The 24,409-nt window shown below is 38.0% G+C and overlaps 1 protein-coding gene across 3 annotated transcripts in view; it reads right to left on the reverse strand.

Annotated features, from left to right (window-relative positions):
* GASK1B (golgi associated kinase 1B) overlaps positions 1 to 24,409 on the reverse strand; it is a 48,157-nt gene that overhangs the window by 19,660 nt on the left and 4,088 nt on the right. For 2 of the 3 annotated variants that reach the window (XM_053583493.1, XM_053583490.1), the window contains exon 3: positions 9,452 to 9,666. In XM_053583493.1, the coding sequence (XP_053439468.1) occupies positions 9,452 to 9,666 (215 nt within the window). The remainder of the gene's footprint in view (positions 1 to 9,451; positions 9,667 to 24,409) is intronic. The other variant, XM_053583495.1, reaches the window with a different exon arrangement.

The raw sequence follows: 24,409 nt of genomic DNA on the forward strand, positions 1-24,409 counted from the left end.
AGCCCTGGCCAAAAACTGCAAAAAATAAAATAAAATAAAATAAAGTGTCACAAATTAAATGTAATGTAATAAAATAAAATAAAATAAAAATGTAAGTTAAATCTCCTTTGTAATTAATATTAAAATAACCCAAATCTTTCTTTAATAAAAATACTTTATTACCACGGTTTAATCATTCATTCATATCCATTTTTGTACAAAAATCTCAATGTTCCTTGATGTCATAACTAGATCTACCCTGTTTCCCTGAAAATAAGACAGTCTTATTTTAAGGTGTGCTCCCAAAGATGCGCTAGGTCTTATTTTCAGGGGACGTCTTATCTTTCCTGTAAGTAGGTCTTATTTTCAGAGGATGTCTTATTTTGGGGAAAACGGGGTATGTACATACTTCTTTACACCACCTTTTCTGTCTCTCCACACCTAAAACTATCAAGTAATAAACACATTGTAGGTCCCCGAGAAGTACAAAGTTTTCTGGATAATTTTCAAGCATTATTCAGACAAATAAAATTATAGTGTTGCAAGAAAATTAGTAAAGTCTTCTGAGGCTTCTTTAAATATGACATCATTATCTTATTAAACAACATTATTAATTATCTTAAGTAGCATCATCAATACTGAAATAATCTCTCCCAGTAATAAACTATTAAAATATGCACAGTAGAAGCTATTTCAGAGTCAGACGTTTGAATTTCATTTATGACAAAGGGCACACTAGTCTTATGCAATTAAGATTCTATTAACCCACAGTGTGTTTCAGCGCTTAACAGGTCCATACCTGCCCAAGTTTGGAGTTTGCCATTTTTAATTTCTAAACTTACACATTCCTTATATCTTTTACTTTAATAAGTGACTCCTTATAACCAGGTAAACCATTCCGATTCCCTAAAAAGAACTTGGGAAGATGCCTCAACAAACAGTAAGCAGCAGAAGTATTTCGTTCTCTAAATCCTCTGGACTTTTGGCACTGTGCTCCCTACATCCCGGCCAATTCAGAATGCTAAATATTATTTCCAACAGTAATCCCAGACCTTCTTTGCTACTTGAAGCCAAGATGGTATTCGATTACAACATTTCTCATTGTTCACTAACAAATAAGTAAGAAACTATTTCATTAGCTTGCTTGGAATTACTATAGCTAGAGGTCATTTAGATTGGCCATGTTCTTATTCTGCAAACCAATAAAACCACCTCAAACTATTTGAGATTTTCATGTTTGGGACCCTGCAGCACTGTGCCTCTTCCTGTCAGAGCACCTGCCTGTGAGTGTTTTTCCTCACTGACCTCTGAAAGCTGGAGGCACAATCCTGCTTTGAGCAGTAGAGAGAAAAAAAGGGGATGCTTGGGAGACTTCATGTTATAATTTATCAAGGCGGCCGTACACAAAATCTTTCCTTGTCAAATGCATAGAATGCTCCTGCAGAAATAAATACCTTTTGGTGACCAGTAGTACGTTTCCTCTTGTTTAGATGATAGTTGATTGGAATTTTTACTTTTACTTTTATCACACCATTAGGTGTAGAAAAATCACACATCAAAAGCAGGAGAGGGGAGTTCAACCACGAACACCTCTTAATGTAATTCATTAGATTCAGATAAGAATTCTTTATCTGAGCCAGGTAAGAGCTAGGAGAGGAGAGTTAACTTAAACAGGACCATTCTAGGGGCAAGACATACTGATTCATGTTGTGGCTGTTTATTGAATTTATGGACATAAGTTCATTACTCACAGGCATCTGAGAGAAAACCTTTAGGAAACAGGAAGTTGCTGTAAGTGTTATTTCCTCCAATCCCTGAACTCCTCACACTTTCAGCCCTGGGCTAGGATCCTTCCCTCTTAAACTATCTTCCTGTCTCATACTCAATTTCTGCAGGTTCTCCCATTTCTAGATTGTGTGTCACCTTCTCTGTCTACTCTCTTTACCCTTCAATAAGAATTAGTAGCCACTGATTTCTTTCTATAAGATTTTAAACTTAACTCACTTTTAGCACGTGATGTATTTTGCTATGGTTACCTATCTCTTCTACTAGATAGCCTAATTCTTAAGGTCAGGGAGACAGTCTCATTCATCTTCTCATCATCAGCTCTAAACCTGCTCTGTCTGGAACAGATAAAAGCTCAATAAGGTCTGTTAAATTTCAGTGGAAAGAAACATATGTAACTTTTTTGGATAATAGTGGTAGCAAATATCCCTCCCCCTCCCCCCGTCCTCTTCTAGCTAAGTATCCCTTCATTTTTCATTGAATATGACAAATGTTAAGTACATGAAGGCTTCTATCAAACAGTAACATATTAAATATTTTCTATTCAGCTGATTCTTTCATTTTATTTTATTTTATTTATTTATTTATTTATTTATTTATTTATTTATTTATTGAGACAGAGTCTCACTATATTGCCCTCAGGAGAGTGCCGTGGTGTCACAGCTCACAGCACCCTCAAACTCCTGGAATCAAGCAGTTCTCTTTCGTCAGCCTCTTGAGTAGCTGGGACTACAGTCACCTGCCACAACACCCAGCTATTTTTTTGTTGCAGTTGTCATTGCTGTTTAGCAGGCCCAGGCCAGGTTTGAACCCGCCTGCCTCAGTGTATGTGGCCAGCGCCCTAATCACTGAGCTATAGGCTCCAAGCCGATTCTTTCATTTTCCAAACTTCTAATTCTCCTTTAACAAAACTAAGTATATCTGTATTGCAATTACACTTTATTTCTTTCACTTTTAACATTTTTAATTTGACAATTTGGATTAAATATTTTAATATAACTATGTTGTTTTCTTTGATCAAAAAGCAATGCCCTGAATAACTACAACATTTCCAGGTACCCTACTGCTAACAGAAAGGTTATAAAGTTGAATAAGACAGGGACTTGCCCCTGAGAAATTTATAGTGTATTTAAGAAGACAGATTAGTCAAAAATAATTAAAACTTAATAGGAAAAAACCTATGAGTCCATAAGAATACAAAAAAATGAAATTATTTTATAATTATCTATGATGTGATAAATAAAATCATTATAAATTAGTTTATTTAATTCTTATTTATCTCTACTCCTATTTCTGGATGATAAATTATTTAATTAATAATACTTATTGAGTATCTACTATATACCAGGCATTATTATAAATGCTTTTTATATATAAAAATATTTAATATTCTCAATAGCTCTCTATCTATCCAATATTATTATTACTGTTTTACAGATGATGAAACAAAGGCAGAGAAAGCTTTAAGCAGCTTCTTGAGGTTTAAAAAATTACTAGCCGTAGAGGTGGGCTTCGAATTTAGCAGCTGGTTCCAGAGTCTCTGTTCCTACCATTACACAGAAATGTCTGTTAGGTCAAAATGCGAGTTTCCTACATCCTGAATTTTTTCCCATTATTTTATATTTTATATGATCTTTCGAGAACATTTTGACCAAATCTTGGAAACTCAAGCAGTCTCTAGAATACTCCTCTTTGTCATCCTAGTGGAAGTGAATTTTTGGCTAGGCAGTTTATACCCCCGTGCTTCAAGAATAAAAGATAACTTGTGTCTCTCTCACATTTTGCAGACCCTGTAAAATGGCACAGCCTTTGTGAATGTAGATTTGTTAATGGGGCGAAACAAAAAGAACGCTGTGTCCAGGAAATTAACAACTCCATTCTGTACTCCCTTGCCCTTGCTCTGGCATCTTAGAGCAAGTGGTTTGAGGTTGTTTCAGGCATAACTTTTCTAAGATTGCTCACAAAATTCATCCAATTCATTCTGTAACACCATTTAAAAGAGGCTTATGTTCTGACTTTAAAATAAAATTTTCAGCGTAATTGAGGAAGATTATTGTATAGATGACAATTATTTACTACAGCACTGATGAAAAATGGCTCAAATTTGTTCATGTATTTCTTTATGCAATAATTTTTTTTTTGAGACAAAGTCTCACTCTGTTGCCCAGACTAGAGTGCTGTAGCATCAGCCTACCTCACAGCAACCTCAAACTCCTGTGTTCAAGTGATCCTCCCACCTCAGCCTACCAAATAGATGGGACTACGGATGTCCACTCCCCACACCCAGCTAATTGTTCTATTTTTAGTAAAGATGGGGTCTCACTCTTCCTTAGGCTGTTCTTGAACTTCTGAGCTCAAGGGATCCTCCTGCCTTGGCCTCTCAGAATGCTAGGATTACAGGCATGAGCCACTGTGCCTGGCCTATTCAATAAACTTTTTCCATTACTATCTTTATATAAACATTTGATTATGCTGAATACAGTAAGCAAAATAATCCATTAATACACAATCTTAAATATGTAAAGTTCCTCTGGAGTAAAATTTACAACCAAAGTCAAAAGAAAAATAATAAAGTAAAAAAAAATTTAAGTGAGACATATGGGATTGGTGAAGGATAATTTTCTTGATATACAAAAAGTTTTTATCCATCAATAAGAAAAAGTTATGGAATACAATAAAAAGGGAAATGATTTGAATAAGAAATTCACAGAAAAATGAACTATAAGTATCAATAACTATTTGAAATATATTCTCAATCTTGCTCAAAATGAAGAACTAAAAAATATAAAGACCCCATCACCCCACCCCAGAAGGTCAGTAAAATTATTAATACACTTTTCACTTCCAACAGCTGGTGAAGAGGGAAATGGGTATTTTCATATGTTACTGGTGAAATTGTAAAATGCTGCAACTTCTAGCCTCTTATTTGTCACACTGTAAGAAGTAAACAAATGTTGGATAAAAAAATGTAAGTCCATTCTCTTATATGTCATTTTTGTATACATAATTCAATATATTTTTGTAAACAACTAACAAAATTAACTGCTACAATCAAATTAACTTCTTTTATGTCTATGCTCTAGCCAGAGCCCAAATCAGGATCTCCAATCTTGGTATATGATTTGGGCAAGTTCCAGTAAAATCTTGCAGAGACCCTAGCCTTATGGACTAACAAGAAGGAGGAAGAACCTCCCACTCCAGGCTCAGGGAGCAACAGAGGAGACCACAAACACTGACCCACCCACAGAGCCAGTTCCTGCCGAGATAATAGCAGTTTGATGCTCATGGTTACAAGCCAAAAGTAGATCCTGGCTCATATAGTTTGGCTGGGCAGGAGGGGGTCATTCAGGTAAGTGGCACAGCCTGAATGAACACAGGAGCACTAAGCTATAGCTAAAAGAAGATGAGATTAAGAGATATCAGGATTTGGCCTCACAATGGACGAGGGGTAAATTCATGTGTATCACAGAAGCACCTAGATTACTTCCAAATGTTTGACTTAAAAAATTGAATATCATCACCTCATAAGAGGTGACATTGCTTAGAAGTTAAAAAAAAAAAAAAAAGTTTGACACTTAATAGCTAGAACTCCTGAGTTTTACTTTAGTCTTTGTTGTAAATTAGAGGTATGACTCTGGCTGAGTTATTTAATTTCTCTTTGCCCTGGTTTCCTCATCTCTAAAACAGAAATATAATAGCACTTACTTCAAGGAGTTGGTAGAAATTGTCAATAGTTAATATCTTAGTGTTTAATAAAGCACTTAGAATAGTGCCTGGCATAGAGCAAGTGCTCTTTGTATGTTAGATTATTACAATTATTATTTTAAAGATTTGGAATATTTATCTTTGTCAAAAACTCATAATGGTGATTTAACATGCCCAAATGTGTCCTGGAGACCACAGGTAATGTGCATAATAATGATAAAAGTGCTCACAGGGAAACTGTGGCTCAGCTGGAATTTTTCCTTTCTCAGTCAAGGTAATAGACAATAGAAAGTTACACAGTAAACACATAAGTGATATCTCCTGGAAACAGCTCTCTTCCTCTATGGTTCCTCATTTCTTTTAGAGTCATGAAGCATCACTACTCCTCCAACTGTACTCTGCTTTCAAAATGTATATTTAGGATGCCCTACCCACCACGTGAACATTGCCAACCCCTATTCTTCCTCATACTTTTTTTTTTCTTCTTCTTCTTCCTCATACTTTTACCTATCTTCTCTATCATTGGCAACCTACAATTCTACAATTCTATTCAAATTCTTCCTTCACAATCTATTTTATGGCAAAGTGCTCTCCCTCCTTTGAGCTGATAATAATTATAACTCTATTATTTCAGCCATCATTCTTACACGGAATACCTTTTGTTTCTTATACTATATAGTTTCCCATCTAAGTAGTTAAAAAGAAAAGAAGAAGAAGACTTAAAGTAAGACCATATGATAATCATCTTATATTATTTTGTTACTCTTGTGGTTATTTTCTACTGTAGAACAATAGTTATTGCATAAATGTATCTTCTTTGAAGGACGGTGGGAGCTTCCCTTAATGGAAAGGGGAATGATAAATATGGTAGGGTAGAAAGGGATTTAGTTGAGAGTTCTAGAATTATAACATTTGTATGTCATTTGAGAACTCAAGACTTTACCCTCTCTTCATTATAACTGAGTTCTTAGGTCCATCAGCTTCAAACTTCAAGGTGATTAGTTTCTCATCCTTCTATCATCATTCTCAGGAACTTAGTATCTATGCTAACCATTTCACAAACACCTGACCTCATAGTGAAATACCTTCACCTATTTAACCCTAGGTACCTTCAGGCATTCTCCACTTTATTATTATTACATTTTATCATACCAACTTGCTTCATTAACCATAGTTGTTATACAAAAAAGGCTAAAAATATGGAATACACAGTTAGCCAGCGACTTGTATTACTATTTATGATCTTACTAGCTGAGATCTTACTTGTATTACTATTTATGATCTTACTAGATGAGAAGGTAGACAGTTGTTGAGAGACAATTCTTCATGGCATTTCTGCAGTTCTAATATTAGGCTTTGTTCTACATTTATTTTTAAGGATATTCGTATAGAAACAGCTTTGCACAATACAGAGAGTGTTTCCCTCTAAGACAGAAAACACATTTAATTCAAGACAAAGTTAAGCAGGAATAATGCATTTGCATTCCAAGGACAATATCAAGGCCCCTTATAAAATTGGGGGTATCTTAAGCCTAGACTTCCTCAGCAGCAATACACTACCAGATGCATTCACCATGGTCACTCTGTATCACCCCAATGGAACTCGACAGGCAAGAGAGTTTAAAGCTCATGCTGCCTACTATATAATGAGTAATAAAGTCATTGTCTCTGACCCAGGAGTCTCATGTCTTCTGCTAATCTCTATCAATCTATGACAGACTTACTTGTTGGCTTCCAAGTAAAATAAAATCTCAGACTTTTCATACTTGATAATAACCTTTCTTTGCCTCAGTTTTCTTCCTGTAAAATGAACAAAGGGTTTCTACTTCATAGAGATAGTACATTAATTAGATGGAATAATCAGCTAGGGCATATACAAAGCTTAAAACCAGGCTGAGCCTCACGGCTGGATTCTTCAACACTCTTTAAGGAGTCCATATTTGGTGACTGTGGACTGCCTCCTCACCAAAATAAACAGTTCACTCCCAAGCTCAGTCCTCACTGGGGCATTCTGTTCCACCAATAGCAGAGATCCTTCCTCCTTCATCAGAGTTCCTGCTGCCCAGACTGTAGCTGTGTACTAAACTGGTTTCCTTCCTATATTTTCATCCCTTTCCAGTTTCTTCCTTCTAGTCATGCCCACAAAAAAAGGAACTAAGGAAACGAGAATGTTCGGCAAATGTTCTAAGGCAGTCCCAAATTTCCATGAGATATTAATTAACAATAGAACAGAAAACTAGCTTTTCTAAAGTAGGGGAAGGGAAAGGCAGTAAAGAAGGATTCTTTCTTGCTTTTTCTTTTTAACTCTAAGTTATTATAAGGACACTTGTATGCAAATGTTTATAATGGTGCAATTTACAATGACAAAGATGTGGAAACAACCCAAATGTCCTTCAGTACATGCATGGATTAATATATTGTGGTAGATGTATACCATATAATATTACTCAGATATTTTTTAAAAATGGAGATCTAGTATCTTTTGTTACACCCTGGATGGAATTGGAGACCATTCTCCTAAGTGAAGAATCACAAGAATGGAGAAGCAAACACCACATGTACTCAATACTGAATTGGAAACAGGTGATCAACACCTATATGCTCATATGGAAGCAAAACTCAATGAATGGAATTCCAGTGGGGGAAGGCGGGAAGAGGATAGATACATTCCCACCCAAAGGTATACTGAAAAATATATCATACACTTTCTGGTAGAAAGACACGCCTATAACTTTCACTTTAACTTTACAAAATCAAACTCTGTAACCAAAACATATGTATCCCCATAATAATCTGAAATTTAAAACAAAGGAAAAAAAAGACAAAATAAATAAAACTCTGAGATGGCAGCTAGGAGGAAACGGAAGCAGTTGCTCAGACTACTGAAGTCTTGTGTTTTAGATGACATGATGTCCAAAGATGCTCTCATTGTATACATTTAAGGAAGTAAAAATTTTTATACTCCTCAGCGCTAGAAACAAAACTTCTCTTAAGAAGGGTCATTAAGCTGAACAGAACAGCTTCAAAATCAGACAACTTGTTTTTGAATCCCTGCTTAACAACTTGTTAGGAAGGTAACATCTAAAAAATTTAACTTCACTAATACTAATTTTTCTCACCTATAAATTGTGGATAATCATAGCAGTTATCTTATACAGCTATTGGTAAGACTGAATCTATTAGGATATTTGTAATGAACCCTACCATAAATATTTCTTTTATTTAAAAACAAACAAAAAAAGAATGAGGGAGTGGAGAGAATCATGTGATCTTTATTAAAAGGAGAAAAGAGTTATTTTTAAAAACCTTATAAAATCCGGAAACAATTACATATTGCAATAAAATATTGGAAAGAAAATAAGAGAAACAGTGGCTGTAAGCTACACGGCCAAGGCAGAACACATTGTGGAATGATGAAAAGATAAACTAGGCAATCCCAGGAGCAGCTTTTAGTTGAAACACTTAATCTTATCAAGCCTCAGTGTCTCACCTCCCAAATAAGTGAAGACTACCCCCCACAGCTCCATGACTACTGTAGATGACCAGTAAATTCTATAAAACTAATTAAACTGCCGAAGAACACGTATGATTACTTCCCCAAAGAATATAAAACGTAAGAAGGACCCCAGTCCTCATGCCTGTCACTTCAACACTTTTGGAGGCTGAGGCGGGTGGATTCCTTGAGGGCAGGAGTTCAGGATAAATGTTCTGATGTGGATCCTAGGCTGGCCAGACACAGCATATACTCTGACATCATAAAAATGCCAGGAGCTGAAAATTCCTCAGCACCAAGCTAATGGAACTCAGTTGTCAGTCTTTTTTTTTTTTTTTTTAATTTTTTTTTTTGTGTGCGTTTTTGGCCGGGGCTGGGTTTGAACCCGCCACCTCCGGCATATGGGACCGGTGCCCTACTCCTTGAGCCACAGGCGCCGCCCAAGTTGTCAGTCTTAGAAAAACCACTTACTTGATATGATACACTTACCTGTAACAAAAAATCAAAGAGTGCCATCTTGGACCACTCATGGTGATGTATTTCAGTACAGCCCCACTCAGGTTTGGGTACGCGGCCATTCTGCCAGCACTTCTGTTTCAGCAACTGCTGATAAGTTCCCCAGGTGAGCTTAGCGGAAGAATGGGTGTCATTACTGGCTGGAGATAAAGATGCATCCCACAGAATGACGGGGCACGGGCGGCCACCTACAGAATCAGAAAACAAACACACCTTCAGCTACTGACTAGGTGTGTGTCTTGGGCAGTTCACTTTCACAACCTGACTCTCTCACCTGTCAAATCTGAGAGCTTGATTAGATGCTATTTTAGAGTCCCTTTGTATTCTAAAGTTTTTATACTTTCATACCTCAATGCTTCCTGTTTGAAGTCTTACATAGCAGACAGTTATTGTTAGTGAAAAAAGTATTTTTCAAATAAAGTGCTTTATAGATGTGGCAGGAATAGGCTAGTAACCACCAATAGCAACGCCCTCTGGTTGATGTGGTTTTATTCCACATCTAAAAGCAGCCACCCCAAAAAGGAGGGGAAATCCAGACATTTATAATTGTCTATTCAGTGTCTGAGTGGCACTGTTCTCTATTTGTAATAACAACTGTCTGATTTTCTGAGGCCACATTATGATGTCAGGAAGAGAAAGAATTTTTAGAAGTCGCAAATTTAAAAGTGAAATTGTGTGGTTCACACCAATCACTATAATCTCCAAAGAAGGAAAAAAGAGGCAAGAGGTTTTTTATTTTTTCCTTTCCTGATAGAAACTGCACAAGCACCACAGCACTCTTGAGAATGAGTCATTTATTCACGCACAACCTCCCCAAGTGGACTTCAGCAAATGTCAGTTCTTCAGCTGCATGTCACAGGTGATTAATCTGTGACTCAAATTATTTTTGTCTAAGTCTCGATAGTTTCAAAATGCAGTTTCTTTCATTGTCAAAGTGTTCAAAGAATGGCGAGCCTCAGTGTCGTCATCATAAGCAAGACACGTTAAACAACACTTCAAGTTTAAAACCAGTAGCTTCACTCCCAAACCCCCATTTCTGCCAAATAAAGTCACAAAGAGATGGTGTTGAGTAACTTCGCTTATAACTCAAAACTCAGAATGATGCTCTTGAAAAAATGACTTAACTTACGAAGACCTCTAAAAGCCCACTTAACTCATTCTTAACAGTCCTGAACACAGAGGCCTCTGAAATTACGCCTGGAATGTTTATACATGTCACAGGAATTTTTTAAACCCCTTTAAATAGCCTCAGAGGTTCTCAATCTATTAATATAACTTTATTCATTGTTTCCTGGAAACTTCTTTATTTTGCCACCTTGCTTGCTTGACTTGTTTTAGCATCCTTGCCTCCAATCTTCAACACAGCAAACCATCCTCTCCTCTAACTTTTGAAGGGGGCATTATACTAACCTCAGTAACATTCACATAATCATGCTAATCGCTCACATTCCAGTTTTGTTCGAAAGAAAAATCTTTCTCCCTTTAGCCTTGAGAGTTAGGGCATATGTGTATAAAAGGTCCTTTGGATTGTGAAAATATGCCACACATGATAAAGAAAAAAAAAAAAACACAAAGAAACATGACCCAAAACTAAAGAACTGCATTTATCTCTCCTTTCTTTTTATTTTTACTTTACTGAATAATATGGTGCCACTGGGACCCAATTATCTTCTTAGACATAAGATCATTTTAAATGTGTATTTCCCATCTCCTATTTCAGTTTAAGAAATAAATAAATTTCAGGTAAGAGCAATCCATCACGGGGTGGCGGACACAGCTGGAGCAGTGTAACCAAAGATGAAAAGAAAACACAACACACTTTCAAAGACATGTGCATTTCAGACCTCTAAACACCAAGAAGGTCTAGCCATCAGTGTCTCTCAGTCAAAATCTCACAGACACACATAGCACTTTGCATGCTCAGGCCTTGGAAGTATGTAAAGGGAGTTAAAATTGAATACTGAACTCCAACAACACAAACCAGTACACAGACCAGACAGAGGAAAGGCAAGTTCCCCAGCAATTCACACAAGGCCCTCCAAGGAACAGGGAATGATCGACATAAAGAATTGAAACCTGCTGGGATTTTTTTGTTCTTTCCAAATGTTTCCTTCCAGTAAGAAACATTTGTTTCTTATTGAAAAGTAATTAAAAGTAAATCCATCTTACTTTTAAAAATAAAAATTCTCATTTTATGAAATGTGGAAAATCATAAAAATGTATAGCCAGCAAAACTTCTATAATCTCATATCCCAGTAGTTGGTCCTGATAGTACCTCCTGTATTTTCCTATCCTTTGTTTCTCACCTAAATATGGAGTAGAAATTTCTTTTAGAAATTAACCAAAAAGAAAAAAAAAAAGAAGAAGAAGAAGAATATATCTTAGAGCTCAGACTGTGGAACCCAACAGACCTTTTGAATTCTGGCCATGTAAATTCTTAGCTTTATATCCCCACACAAGTTATGTAACCTCTCTAAACCTTGCTTTCCTCTTCTATAATATAAGAGTAATAATGCACCTTCCCAAGCTGACTTTGTTAGGATTAAATGAGATCACACATTTAAAATTCGCAACCTGCTGCTTAACATAAACATAGGCCCCAGGAAGGTTTTGATAAGACTATTTTATAGACACACACACACACATAATCACATACTTATCAGTCTTCAACTGACCTTGATTGTTTCTTTTTTTTTTTTTTTTTTTTGTAGAGACAGAGTCTCACTTTATGGCCCTCGGTGAGTGCCGTGGCCTCACACAGCTCACAGCAACCTCCAACTCCTGGGCTTAAGCGATTCTCTTGCCTCAGCCTCCCGAGTAGCTGGAACTACAGGCTCCCGCCACAACGCCTGGCTATTTTTTGGTTGCAGTTTGGCCAGGGCCGGGCTTGAACCCGCCACCCTCGGTATATGGGGCCGGCACCCTACCGACTGAGCCACAGGCACCGCCCCGACCTTCATTGTTTCTTAAGCATCTACTATGTGCCGAGCCCTGTTCCAGAACCTGAAGCTAAATGTATAAACAGATGTCACTCTTTTTTGCTTTTGTGGAGCTTACATTTCTACCAGGGGAAAGAGGTAAAAATTATGCAACGTATACTTTTGTATGTACAGCTCGTAGTGTGTGTCTACTTCTTATCTATACAGCTCGTCACAAATGTTTCATTAAATATGATATCACAGGTATCTCTCTTGCAATTCAATATTTTAAAGGATACCACTTTCCTGGCGATGTGATGATCTTGTCAGTGGTCAGCAAACTTTATAAAGGGAAGCGAGTAAATAGTTCAGGCTTTGAGGTACATGTAGCCTCAGATGCAACCATTCCCTGTGCAGCTGCACAACTCTTGTTGTGGCATTGACAGCGGTCAGAGACCATATACTGACAGTGGGTTAGAACCATCTCGGTAACATTTTCCCAGGGACACTGAAATTTGAATTTCTTACAATTTTCAAGTGTCACAGTAAAATCATTGATCTTTTGGGTTTTTTTCAATATTTTAAAATTGTACAAAACATTTTTAGGTCACAAAATAAAAACAGGCAGTACACTATTTTTTGCCCTGTAGGCTGTCTATTAACCTCTAATGTAGGCCAGGTGAGCTGGCTCACACCTGTAATCCTAGCACTCTGGGAGGCTAAGGAGGGTGGATTGCCTGAGCTAATGAGTTCCAGACCAGTCTGAGCAAGAGTAAGATCCTGTCTCTAAAAATATCCAGGCCAGACATTGTGGTGGGCACCTGTACAACCAGGTACTTGGGAGGCTGAGGCAAGAGGATCACTGGAGCCCAGGAGTTTGAGATTGCTATGACCTGTGACACCACAGCACTCTACCCAGGGTGACAAAATGAGATTCTGTCTCAAAAAAAAAACACAAATCTCTATGGTGGCACCCGGCCACCTACAACTGAGGCTGGCAACCCAGGCCAGCTAAAACAACAATGACAACTACAACAAAAATAGCTGGGCATTGTGGTGGGTTCCTGTAGTTCCAGCTACTTGGGAGAATGAGATAAGAGAATCGCTTAAGCCCAGGAGTTTGAGGTTGCTGTGAGCTGTGACACCATGGCACTCTACCCAGGGCAACAGCTTGAGACTGCCTCAAAAAAAAGAACTAATTTAGTTTATGAGTTCACTATATTTACTTTACCATTTCTGCTTTAGATGATCAAATTTGTGGGGAATGATATATTTTCCATATTAGTAATTAACAAGGTATTCTCAAACTGCCCAAGGGAGTGTTCAGCTGATAAAAATAATTGGTTTTCAATCAATACCCTGTGCTTTCCTCCATATTCATCCATTTCCCCTCAGCAGAATATTTTGAATGTTAACTCTCACCTAAATACATTTTTCTTGCCTGGTAGAAATCAGTGCACCTCAGGAAAGGGGATGTCCAGAGAAGAAGAAGGCAGGTGAGTGATAATACCACAGTCTTGCATGACCGTGGCTGTTTCCAGGTACGGGTGTTTTTGCTACGTCTGACTGCCTATGGCCCTCGCAGATAATAAGACTAGTCAGTAGAACTCCCGATTTCACAGCGATAAGTACTTCCGTAAGGAGAACTCCACTTTTTATAAAATACGGCTTTTAAAAGAATGAAATGAACTTTGATAGATCTGAAGACGATGACAGAAAAATAGCCTCTGAAAACAGAATACCAGTGAAAGCAACTTCCCCTGAAGTGTGTTGCAGAGATGAGGAGCATTCATCTCTTCACACTCAGGGCTGTCAAAATGATGCAGTGCTGTACTCTAGAAAGAAATCTTAACAGTGAAGAGATAAAACGTTGTCAGAGTGGCAAGAAAGCAGGTTTTATAAGATACGTGGGTATTCACGTGAATTAAAGGTTATATAGCTGTCCTAAAAATGAGACTTGTCAGGAAGGCTTTTTTCTGTAATCTGAATATTTCCTCTGAATTTTGATGTGCACCCAAGTTGTTTTATATTCAAAAGCACAAAGAAGACATTCTTCTGAAAAGATGAACATGAAAATTCACGAAGAATGAATGCTATACACAATGCCCTTTGTCTAGATTTATTAAATGTCCTTCACTTTGAACCCTGGCAGACTGGTTTCTTTGAACTACAGATGAATGCTAAGCATGTTGGGTGGAGTCGTGAATGTCCGTATGCATTTGTCACCGAAAGAAAATAAGAAAAACATCCTGAGTTCTGAAATCTAAGTTCTTTCTATGATACAAGCCAAGTTTCAAGACTCCTCGTCAACAAGATAAAAGGAAGTGACAATCCAACTCAAATCCCTTCATTAAAAGCAACACTATAAAACCCATTAAAGAAAACAAGGGCTAGTCGAAACTTGAGGGCATCTTTTTTATAGAAAACAGATTCTGTTGGCCTCCATTGCAACTGTCAACACTGCATTGAAAGAAATCTTTAAAAGCCAAAAAAAATAAACCTAAGCGTCTAGGATGGCACTAGACGGCACAATGTAGGGACCTGTCTCAGAAATAGATTACTTTGCAAATAAAAACCACAATGAGATAACGCCTCACACCTGTTAAAGAAGCTACGATCAAAAAGACAAAAGATAACAAGTGTTTCTAAGGGTGTGGAAAACGGAAACCTTTAGCACTGCTGGTGGAAATCTAAATCAATAAAGCCATTATGGAAAACAAAATAAAGGTTCCTCAGGAAACTAAAAATAGAATGACATTACCACCTGGTAAGCCCACCTCTGGGTATATCGCCAAAGGAATTGTAATTAAAATGCCAAAGAGATATCTGCATTCTCATGTTCACTGCAGCACAATTCACAAGAGTTATGTATCCATCATCTGATGAATAAATAAAGAGAATATGACACCTGTGCATGATGGAATACTATTCAGTCTTTACAAGGGGGAAATCCTATCATTTGCAGCAACAGGGATAAACATGGAGGCCATTATGAGAAGTGAAACAAGCCAGGCATAGAGAAATACCACACGATCTCACTTATACGTGGTATCTAAAAAAGCTGAACTCATAAGTGGAGAGTAGAAGGATGGCCCCCAGAGGCTGGGGGAGGTGTTGGAAGGGAAAAGTTGATCAAACGGTACAAAGTTTCAGTCAGATGGGAGGAATAGGTTTTAGTGACCTACTGCACAGAATGGTGATAAGAAATAATAATCATAGGTATTTTGCATATTTCAAAATTGCTAAAAGTGCATATTTACAATGTTTTCACCACAAAAATAGGCTATGATATGATAGGTTTGTTAATAGACTGATCTAATCATTCCACATTGTACACATATATCAAAACATCACATTGTACCCCATGCAGGTATGCAATTACTATTTGTCAATTAAAATAAGGTGAGATCATGAAAAAAAAAAAAAAAAGAAAGAAATACACTTCCAGGTGATTTTGAATGCCTTTTTTCAAACAAAAAAAATAAATGTCTTCACTTACTTATATAACTTCCGTTTCATAATTTGTTTTCTCTAAATCGAACTGAGTTAAAAATAATGCCCATACTTCCTCAAGCATGAAGGTGAGGAAGCAGGAAGGCAGAATGTCTTGTGACTTCCTCCAACACAAACTACCTAAACAACCGAAATCATTAGTTCTTCTTTAGAAAAAAAAAAAAAAAAAGTGCCCTTCTTTATCCCAAGCCTTTGACTAATCAGCAGGAACTTCTGCTTTCTAGGTCTGCCCTGGACTTCCTCTGTATAAATGGAAACTCCCAGAATCTGTCTCAATGTTCCACTTATAAAAACAGGAATCAAATTTGACTTCAAAGGGTGGTGATGGTGTAGTCACCAGGCCAGGTTCTGCAGTCAATCACATTTTGCAGACAAAGTGTTGATCACATCAGGGTGACCCGATCCTGGGTGATTTAGTGTTTATTAAAGGAGCCATGAATTCCTGACCAGCATGACATTCTTTTCATACAAAGACCATTACCTCACTAGCTTTCTTCAGACCCTTCATTGATTCCCCACTATCTGCAAGATCATGTCCCTGCTCCTTACGTGATATAAAATGGACTCACTCCCCACGCCCCACAGCTTAACTCACTTCATCCCCTCAAACTCCAACGTCTCGTTTTTCAGAACTAATCTGTTACTTTGCTGAGCTTTCATGCATTTTCACATATCTTTTCTCTCTACCCTCTCCACACCCACTCCATCTCTCACTCCACCCACAGGTGACTTTTAAGAACCAGTTCTGGCATTACTTCTCCCAAAACTCTTTATAATTTCTCCCACCCACCTTCCCTACATGTATATATTCTAAGCTAAATTCTCCCTCCCTGTGCCTGCAGGACTTCCCAAAAATATCTCCTTTGAGGTTCTAATCATATCCTTTTTGTAAAAAGATGGGTTTGCTTGGCTGTCGCCTGCCTTCCAAGCTGAGAACTCTGAAGAACAGGGACTATTTCTTAGTTGTCTTTGGATGTCCATCTCCTGTTTAGACTGAAACAAGCACTCAATAATTTCAATGAATGAATGAGCAAATTTTTAGGTTCATAAGGAATGATCAATGGACCTGGAATAAAAATTTGGTTGGTGTGACATCCTAGTAAACTATAATTTCACTGTCCTCACACTAAGTGAGTTGAGAAGGATTAGAGAAAAACCTGATAAGTAGAGCCAGGGATGTGGTGAGGTTCTCCTACCCTCATTCTGTCCAGCTTGCACTCTGCTGGATTCCCATGTCTCCATAATTCTAAGAGGCATTGAGATGATGGAATTGGGAATGGCAAACACACTGCTGCCTCGCTCCTTCTTTCCCCGGATCCCCGCCGTGAGGAGGACGGTTAAGGCAACATGGCTACATTAGGAATCAGACTACAAGGCAAGGTGCCATCTGGATAAATGTTTCACCGGGAAAGCCCCAGGCTGCCACCTCCGGAAGCCAACACAGGATGTGAAAGGGATGGCAGGAGGCACAGCCGTGAAGATGGAGGCTCGGACATCCTCGGATCCTGTACCCCAGGCCCCTACTGCACACGGCCTGGGCACCTTTAGGGCCATATGTTATTCTTCAAACCTCATTTTTCCCTCTGGAAATCTGATGGGCAAGGTCTGACAATTAAGTTCACAAACTCATCCTAAAAAGGGTGCTACATCCTTCATTGCTGAATATCACTATGGTCACCAGATGGCCAAGAGGAGCACTTTGAAGGTGATGTAGTCATATTCAGCAATGAGGTACATAAGCATTTCTAGGATGAGTTCGCAAACTTGTCTGATCTCATATGGGGCTGTTGTAAAATGTAATGAGATAAAGAATATTAGCATTCCACAAATAAAGGAGATTGTTATTATGCACTATAGACTCCAAGGACTTTCTTTAAATGAACGTTTTAGGTGCCGGGTTTTTTAGTTCAAGTCAATGTCAATCTAGGTAAACATGTTAAGAAAATCTAAAGAAACTTATCACAGAGAGCTAAATCAACTTTAGAAAATAAAAGGCAACATTTAAGGATGTTACTATGTTATACCTATTTTATACAATTTTTGATGATAACTCCAAGTCCTGTTATCATCATTATTTTTATTACCATTACCCCTATCATGCTAATGAAAAATAAAGGTACAGAAAGACTAGGTCACTTATTCTAGGTCAAGAAGTTAGCAAGTGGCAGAATCAGGCTTCAAAATGAAGGAGTCTACACTATCAGCCTATACCCTTCACCACAAAGCTACTTGAATTAAAGGCTGCACTGCTTTTCCCTAGTACCTAGTGTAGTGCCTTGCACAGAACAGTAAATGCCATTGAATTACACTGATTACAACTGAATTGGGCTGACACTGTAATATTTGCCCATGAACTGAGCTAGAATGGGCTGTAGCCAGACTGCACCTGTGTGGTCCTTCGACCATCTCAAAGACAGCAGCAGATTCAGTGCCAATAAAGAGGTCATGGCCTCGAGCTCAGGAAGGTGGTGAATGAATTCTGAAACCAGTGACAGCAAGTTTCCTCCCAACCACTGAACTCCCACATGCCACTGCTGTCAGCTCCATGAAGGAGGAATTCTTGACCATTTTGTCCACTGATGCAGCCCCAAAGACGAGAAGAAAGGCTCGCACATAGCAGGTGCTCAATAAATATTCATTAAAAGAAGAAAAAAAGAGAAATGTGATCCTAGAGAAGGAAATGGATTCCATGGAGTTAAGGCACATGCATCTTTTATGCTGTGAGCGCTTTGGCAACCATTCATTGTCCCTTTTATCCCAGCCATGTGGTGGGATTGAGGGACAAATTCCAGAAACACAGCAGAGCAGGTTGCCTGGTTCCCCATCTGCCTAGGAAGGTATGCAGTGAGCAAACAACAGCAAGCTGGAGCTTGGCACTGCTTAGAGCCAGGCTCGGTAAACTTTTGTTGGCTGATGAATGAATGTATTAAGCTGACCAGCTTAATTTCATTGATAAAGAAACAGCCTTGGGGCTTTTATAATAAAAAACAAAACACTTTCAATCCAACTTTTGAAAAATAAAACATGATTGTACACTCCCAAATAAATATTTTAAGAAAGTTTGCAGATACGTCAAAGATTTCTAGGATTTGGAGGCCAGTGTGTTTCCAGGTTATGAGGGTATGGGGTTATTCTCAGACTCCCTGGAAAATAACTCTGCACTTACCTGAGAGCCTGAAGCTACATGAAATGCAAAGCTGCCATCCCTCTGCTTTGGCAACTGCACTGCCACCCACAACTCATGCTGCTGGCATGAACTTGGAAAGAGAGTGAAAAATACACAGTATATTTCTCCTACTTTATAATAAGAAGAGGCAATACAAGTTGGTAAACAGTGAGCAACTTGGGATCTACAATGAATTTAAATGGAAGTTTGTGGGCTGCCTGCAGTTTGTCATCTAAGCAGCCTTGACATAGAGAATTCCTGGAACTAGGCTACCTTAATTCAGTATGACAGCTCTGTGGCAATAGAGCAGCATCCTAAAAATAAAGCATAGATAATGCATCTTCCATGCTGGGCATGAAAAATTGTACAGTGCTTAAATGCTACCCAAATGGTGTCCCTTGAGATTCATTCATATCACCTTTCACTCTATGAGGGAAGCTTTGGAGAGGCTGCTAGCTCAAAGATCACAGAAGGCTGCTGGGTTTTATTGCCCTATGCTCACGATTTTTGTATGGACGTGGGCTGCTTTGTCTTATCCTAAGTAAATACTTTAGCATATTTTGTTGTTTGAAATTATCTAAATGTATTAGCACCACACAGTATCTGCTGACTTTTATAAAGATTTGAGACTCTCCCATGGATAAATTGGCAGAAAACAAACTGAAACATTCAGTCACCTAAAGATACATGTGATTGTTTGGTAAACAAGAAAATCTGGCAAACATTAGAGTTTGACTTGCATGAGAAAACCTTGTAGCAGTGTTCAGAGCATTATATCAATGCTTCCTTTCAGTAAAAATATTACCAATGCTATAAAAGAAATTAAACAGAAATGTTAGTACAGTGATAAAATCAGAAACTATTGTGCTAAAATTGGCACATTTTTGTCACTATTCTATGAATATAGCAAGTCATATTTGAGAGGTGGCATGAGTTAACAGAAGCAATAAGGAGAAGGCTTCAGGGTCAGACAGAGTGGGAACAAATTCATTAACTAGATGACACAGGGCAAATTTTGTGACCTCACTGAGTCTCAGGATTCGCTATTTAAAGTAACAGTAATATTCAGCCATAAGAAATGGTGACTTTACATCTTTTGTATTTACCTGGAAGGAGTTAAAACACATTCTTCTTAGTAAAGTATCACAAGAATGGTAAAACAAATGTCCAGTGTACTCAATATGAAGCCAGTAGATGATCTAATTCATGTCCTCATAGGAGAAAAACTTAATTCATTTCAAATTGGGAGGAGGGGGAATGAGGAAGGAGAAAGGGGGAAAGAGTGGGGGGGAACAGTGTGCTCCCACTTAATGGGCACCATGTAGGGGTATATGGCACACCTTTTGAGTGCGGGGCACAACTACAAGAGGGACTCTACCTAACAAATTCAAATATTGTGACATGGTTGTTTAAACCCTCCTGTTAATCTAAAATAAAAACAATGTTTTTAATTAAAAATAAATAAATAAAATAACAGTACTATCTGCCGTATAGAATTAAGTGGTGCTATAGACAAAAGATATCAAAAATGGTATAGACACTGTGTGATGCATAACACTAGACTCTTTATAAATTCACAATTGTAAAAACGGTCCTTATTAGATAAAAGGATTTTTAATGGTACTTTGACATCATATTTTAGTTCCTTTTTCAACTTCCTGCAAAGACATATACAGAATAAGAGTCTGCTCCGGAGACAGCCGCTGGGTTTTACCTTGTGCTACACCAGTGGCACTCCCTGCCTAATTACGGCCTTACCTTCCCCAAGCACACACGTCTCATTTTCTAGCATCTCTCTAGAGTAAAAGCTGTTACAGAATGGTATGCTGCATAGCGTCATAGCAGTAAGTCCACTAATTTCACATATAGTGTTTAATATTCAAGGAGAATCATCTAGAACTCAGCAAGTTATACAACCAGGAGCCTGTCCCAGACTAAGCTGAGCTAGCAGCTCTGTGCCTATTGGATCATCCACACTCATTTTACCAATTTTAAAAACCCTGAAGATAAGCTTTATAAATGGGACTCTTTTATCTTTGGACTGAATCAACAGAAAGCTTCATCTGAGAGGCTGGGGGCAGGCAAATCACTTAACAGGGTTTGATTCTCTTTCACATCTCCCTTTACATCTCATGTATTCATTTTATTTTCAAGAAATTTGTATGACCTTGAGCAAGCGACTCAATGATTTACAACCTCAATTTCCAGGTCTGTTAAATTTCATGGAGTTCCCAGGCTCTAAGACCACTGGATGCAACTGGTAGAAAAAAAATTTGTAAGGATTTAATGAAATAATTCAAGCACAATGTTTGGAATGGTACCTGGAATATAGACCATTCAGTAACTCCTAGCTACAGTTAAGATTGTTTTGCTTCCTTGAGAGAAAAAAGGTTCTCAAAGCCTGTATCTGTCCACTAATAGGTAAGTCATTTCTTTCACTATATTATATAACTAAATATACTAGTAGGCTGTGGTGATAGAGAAAGAAGATACACCTCAGAGACCCTTAAATGACTTGTGGAGGGAAGTAGATTGATGAAAAGAGGAAAAAAAGACTTGGTAATTAGAAGGCAACGATTCTTCCTGGATAACTATATCATTAGAAGACCATGAGCAGTTGTCTTTCTTCCATCTCTAATTTGAGGTTAAAAAATGTCTGCTATATAGGTTTCTTGGAAAGATTAGCTGAGATAATCCAAATATCTACATTAAACTTGTAATACAAACTAGCTACTTTCTTGGTATTAGAAATAAATTTACTTACATCAACATCAATCAAAACACAGAAGACAGACTCAACATTTAAGACAGACTGCTTACAGGATTCTCTGGCTATGTGCTCTTTCTGATATTATAAGATCTACTCCTAGACCAAGCCAGATCATCAGAGAAATATATTACCTACACTAAATTCTATTGTCCCTCCTGCAGAAAACCCATTGTTAAATTACACCAGAGAGTGATGCCAATACAGCATGTTGATGGTCCTCACAAAAGTAAGCCCTATAAATCTATTATTTGCATTATCAGAGGCTGCCAAGGACATTTTTCTTTATTCCACGCTTTATAAAATCCTCCAAGAGAAAGCCCAGCCTGGATTTAAGACTAAAAATGGTAGTACTTGTCTTGAGTATTAGAATCTGGAGTCTTCTAATATAGATTTATTGTTTCAAGTTAGTGAGAAAAAAATCAAGAATGCATTCCTGCATTCACTCAAACTATTTACTGAGTACCTACTATGTGCCAGACTCTCCATTAGGATCCAGAAATGCGGCAATAAAGAAGACAGAAGATAGACCTGGAGACCAGTGGGAATGAAGAGATTATCAAACAAATAATTATAGTACAAATATATATTATAGTATTTAATATGATGATATAAAGTGAGTCAGAAAAGGGTGTTGGGTAACCAGATAAGATCTGTTACTTCCTTGGGTGGAGAGAGAGATCTAAATAAAGCTTTGACCAGGGGAATAGAAGAGCCTTCGTAGGAAAATACACACTTCTGTGGAAATGAGGGGAAGAAAGACACAGGTAAGGAAAAGACTGAAAGTGGGTGGATGTAGAGAGAAACTGAGCATGGTCTACCAGAACTGGTCTATCTTCTGTATCACTGTAACAATCCGTTTGAGTAGAATTATATTGTATATAGTGTTCGTAACTTCATGTAAATCATTTCATGAGCTCCAGAGGAAATGTGCCTGACTTTGTGATTCTCAATGACTAAACAGGAAAAGATATCAAAGAGAGAATAAAGAAAGGCCTGCTATCATTTGAGGTATAATCTGAGGGATTTAACTCCTAACTCATCCAACTGAATTATTTCCATATAACTTTCTTGGTTTCTTTTCATCGTTATTCATATGTGGATAGAGAGAGAAATACCCAGGGCATATTGGGATTATAATCTCCTCCTTCAAATTGAATCTTTATTCTCAAAAAGGATGGAAATTCAGAACACAGAATTAAATATCAAAGAGGAATCCTCATAAGAAAAAGTTTAATTGAACAAGGAGAAGACCTTGGTTTTAGCCCAAGTCACATGAGGAAACGACATATGAGACTTAGAGGCCATGTGAGTAACTCAGTGAACTTGGCATCTCATGTGCTTGGTGTAGTAATGATTACGGCCAACGTTTATGGCAGGTTTACCTAATGCCAACAACTGGTTCCCAGTGTGTTCCATGTATTAACTAAAAGCATGAGGTAGGCAGCATTGTCGTTTTATAGCTGACGAAACTGAGGCATAAAGAGATACTGCAACATTTCTAGCTCGTATGGCTGGTAAGTTCAAACCGAGGCAGTCCAGCTCCAAAGCCCAAGCGCTTAATCAGGACTTTATGATCCTAACTTCCATCTAAGAGCATCCTAGGAAGGCTCACAGGATGTAGCAGAGAAGACTTCCTCAGAATACACCAAGAGTTCACCTTCCCTTGCCTTTAAGACATGAACATGAACTGCAGTATCACATAATGGGGGTGAGCCCATGCCTGTTGCCTCAGTGCCTACCAATATCTCCTTTCTCTCCAGAGTGCTGCAGTTTGGATGACGAAGCCCATATTCACCTAATTGCAGCAGTTACGAGGTTATGTTCAGAAGTTTGCTGGGCCTGTGTTCAAAACCCAGCTTAGGCATTTATCAGCTGTGAGAATTAAGGCTAATCACTTTGCCTACAAAAACCTCAGTTTTCTCATTTAATAAATGCAAATAATAGAAGCACCAACATCACAGCATTGTCATGAGAACTACAGGAGTCAAATGCATACATGAACTACAGGAACCAATTAGGATGATGCTTCACAATTACAGAGTTACTCAATACAAATTAGCTGTTACCAACACTAGATTAAATGTTTGAGAGCTTTACACACATGGGCATAATTGTGGTGGACTACTTTATGACCTTGCATCCTCAGAACATGCCGATGAATCAGGAGCAGTTGGACATGAACCAGTATAAGCAAAGAATATCAAATTTTTCTAAGTAAATCACTGGTACTTCAAGGAGGATCCATTCTAAAACTAACTTACAAGATATTGGAAATGCGGTTTACTTCTCAGCCACTCCCAGGGGTTTGAATTCATTCCATTCCAGGCTCCCTGGGAACCTCACTGAAAAGCTGAATTTTGTGGTAACAGGGAGAAAGGGAATATTCTTTGAGCTTATAATCTCTTTGGGGGCACTTTTCAGCCTCCAGGGCCAGCCAGTGTTCATAGTTGTAACTTAGGAAATCTTTTCTGCATTCCAACACTGACTGGTACTTTGTACTGAAACCCTGGAGCAGCCTTAAAAGTCAGAGGCTGTCCCATATGTGGCATGAGCATGACCCCAAA

This window comes from Nycticebus coucang, chromosome 1 (assembly GCF_027406575.1).
Source record: "Nycticebus coucang isolate mNycCou1 chromosome 1, mNycCou1.pri, whole genome shotgun sequence".
In the NCBI taxonomy this organism is placed as follows: domain Eukaryota; kingdom Metazoa; phylum Chordata; class Mammalia; order Primates; family Lorisidae; genus Nycticebus; species Nycticebus coucang.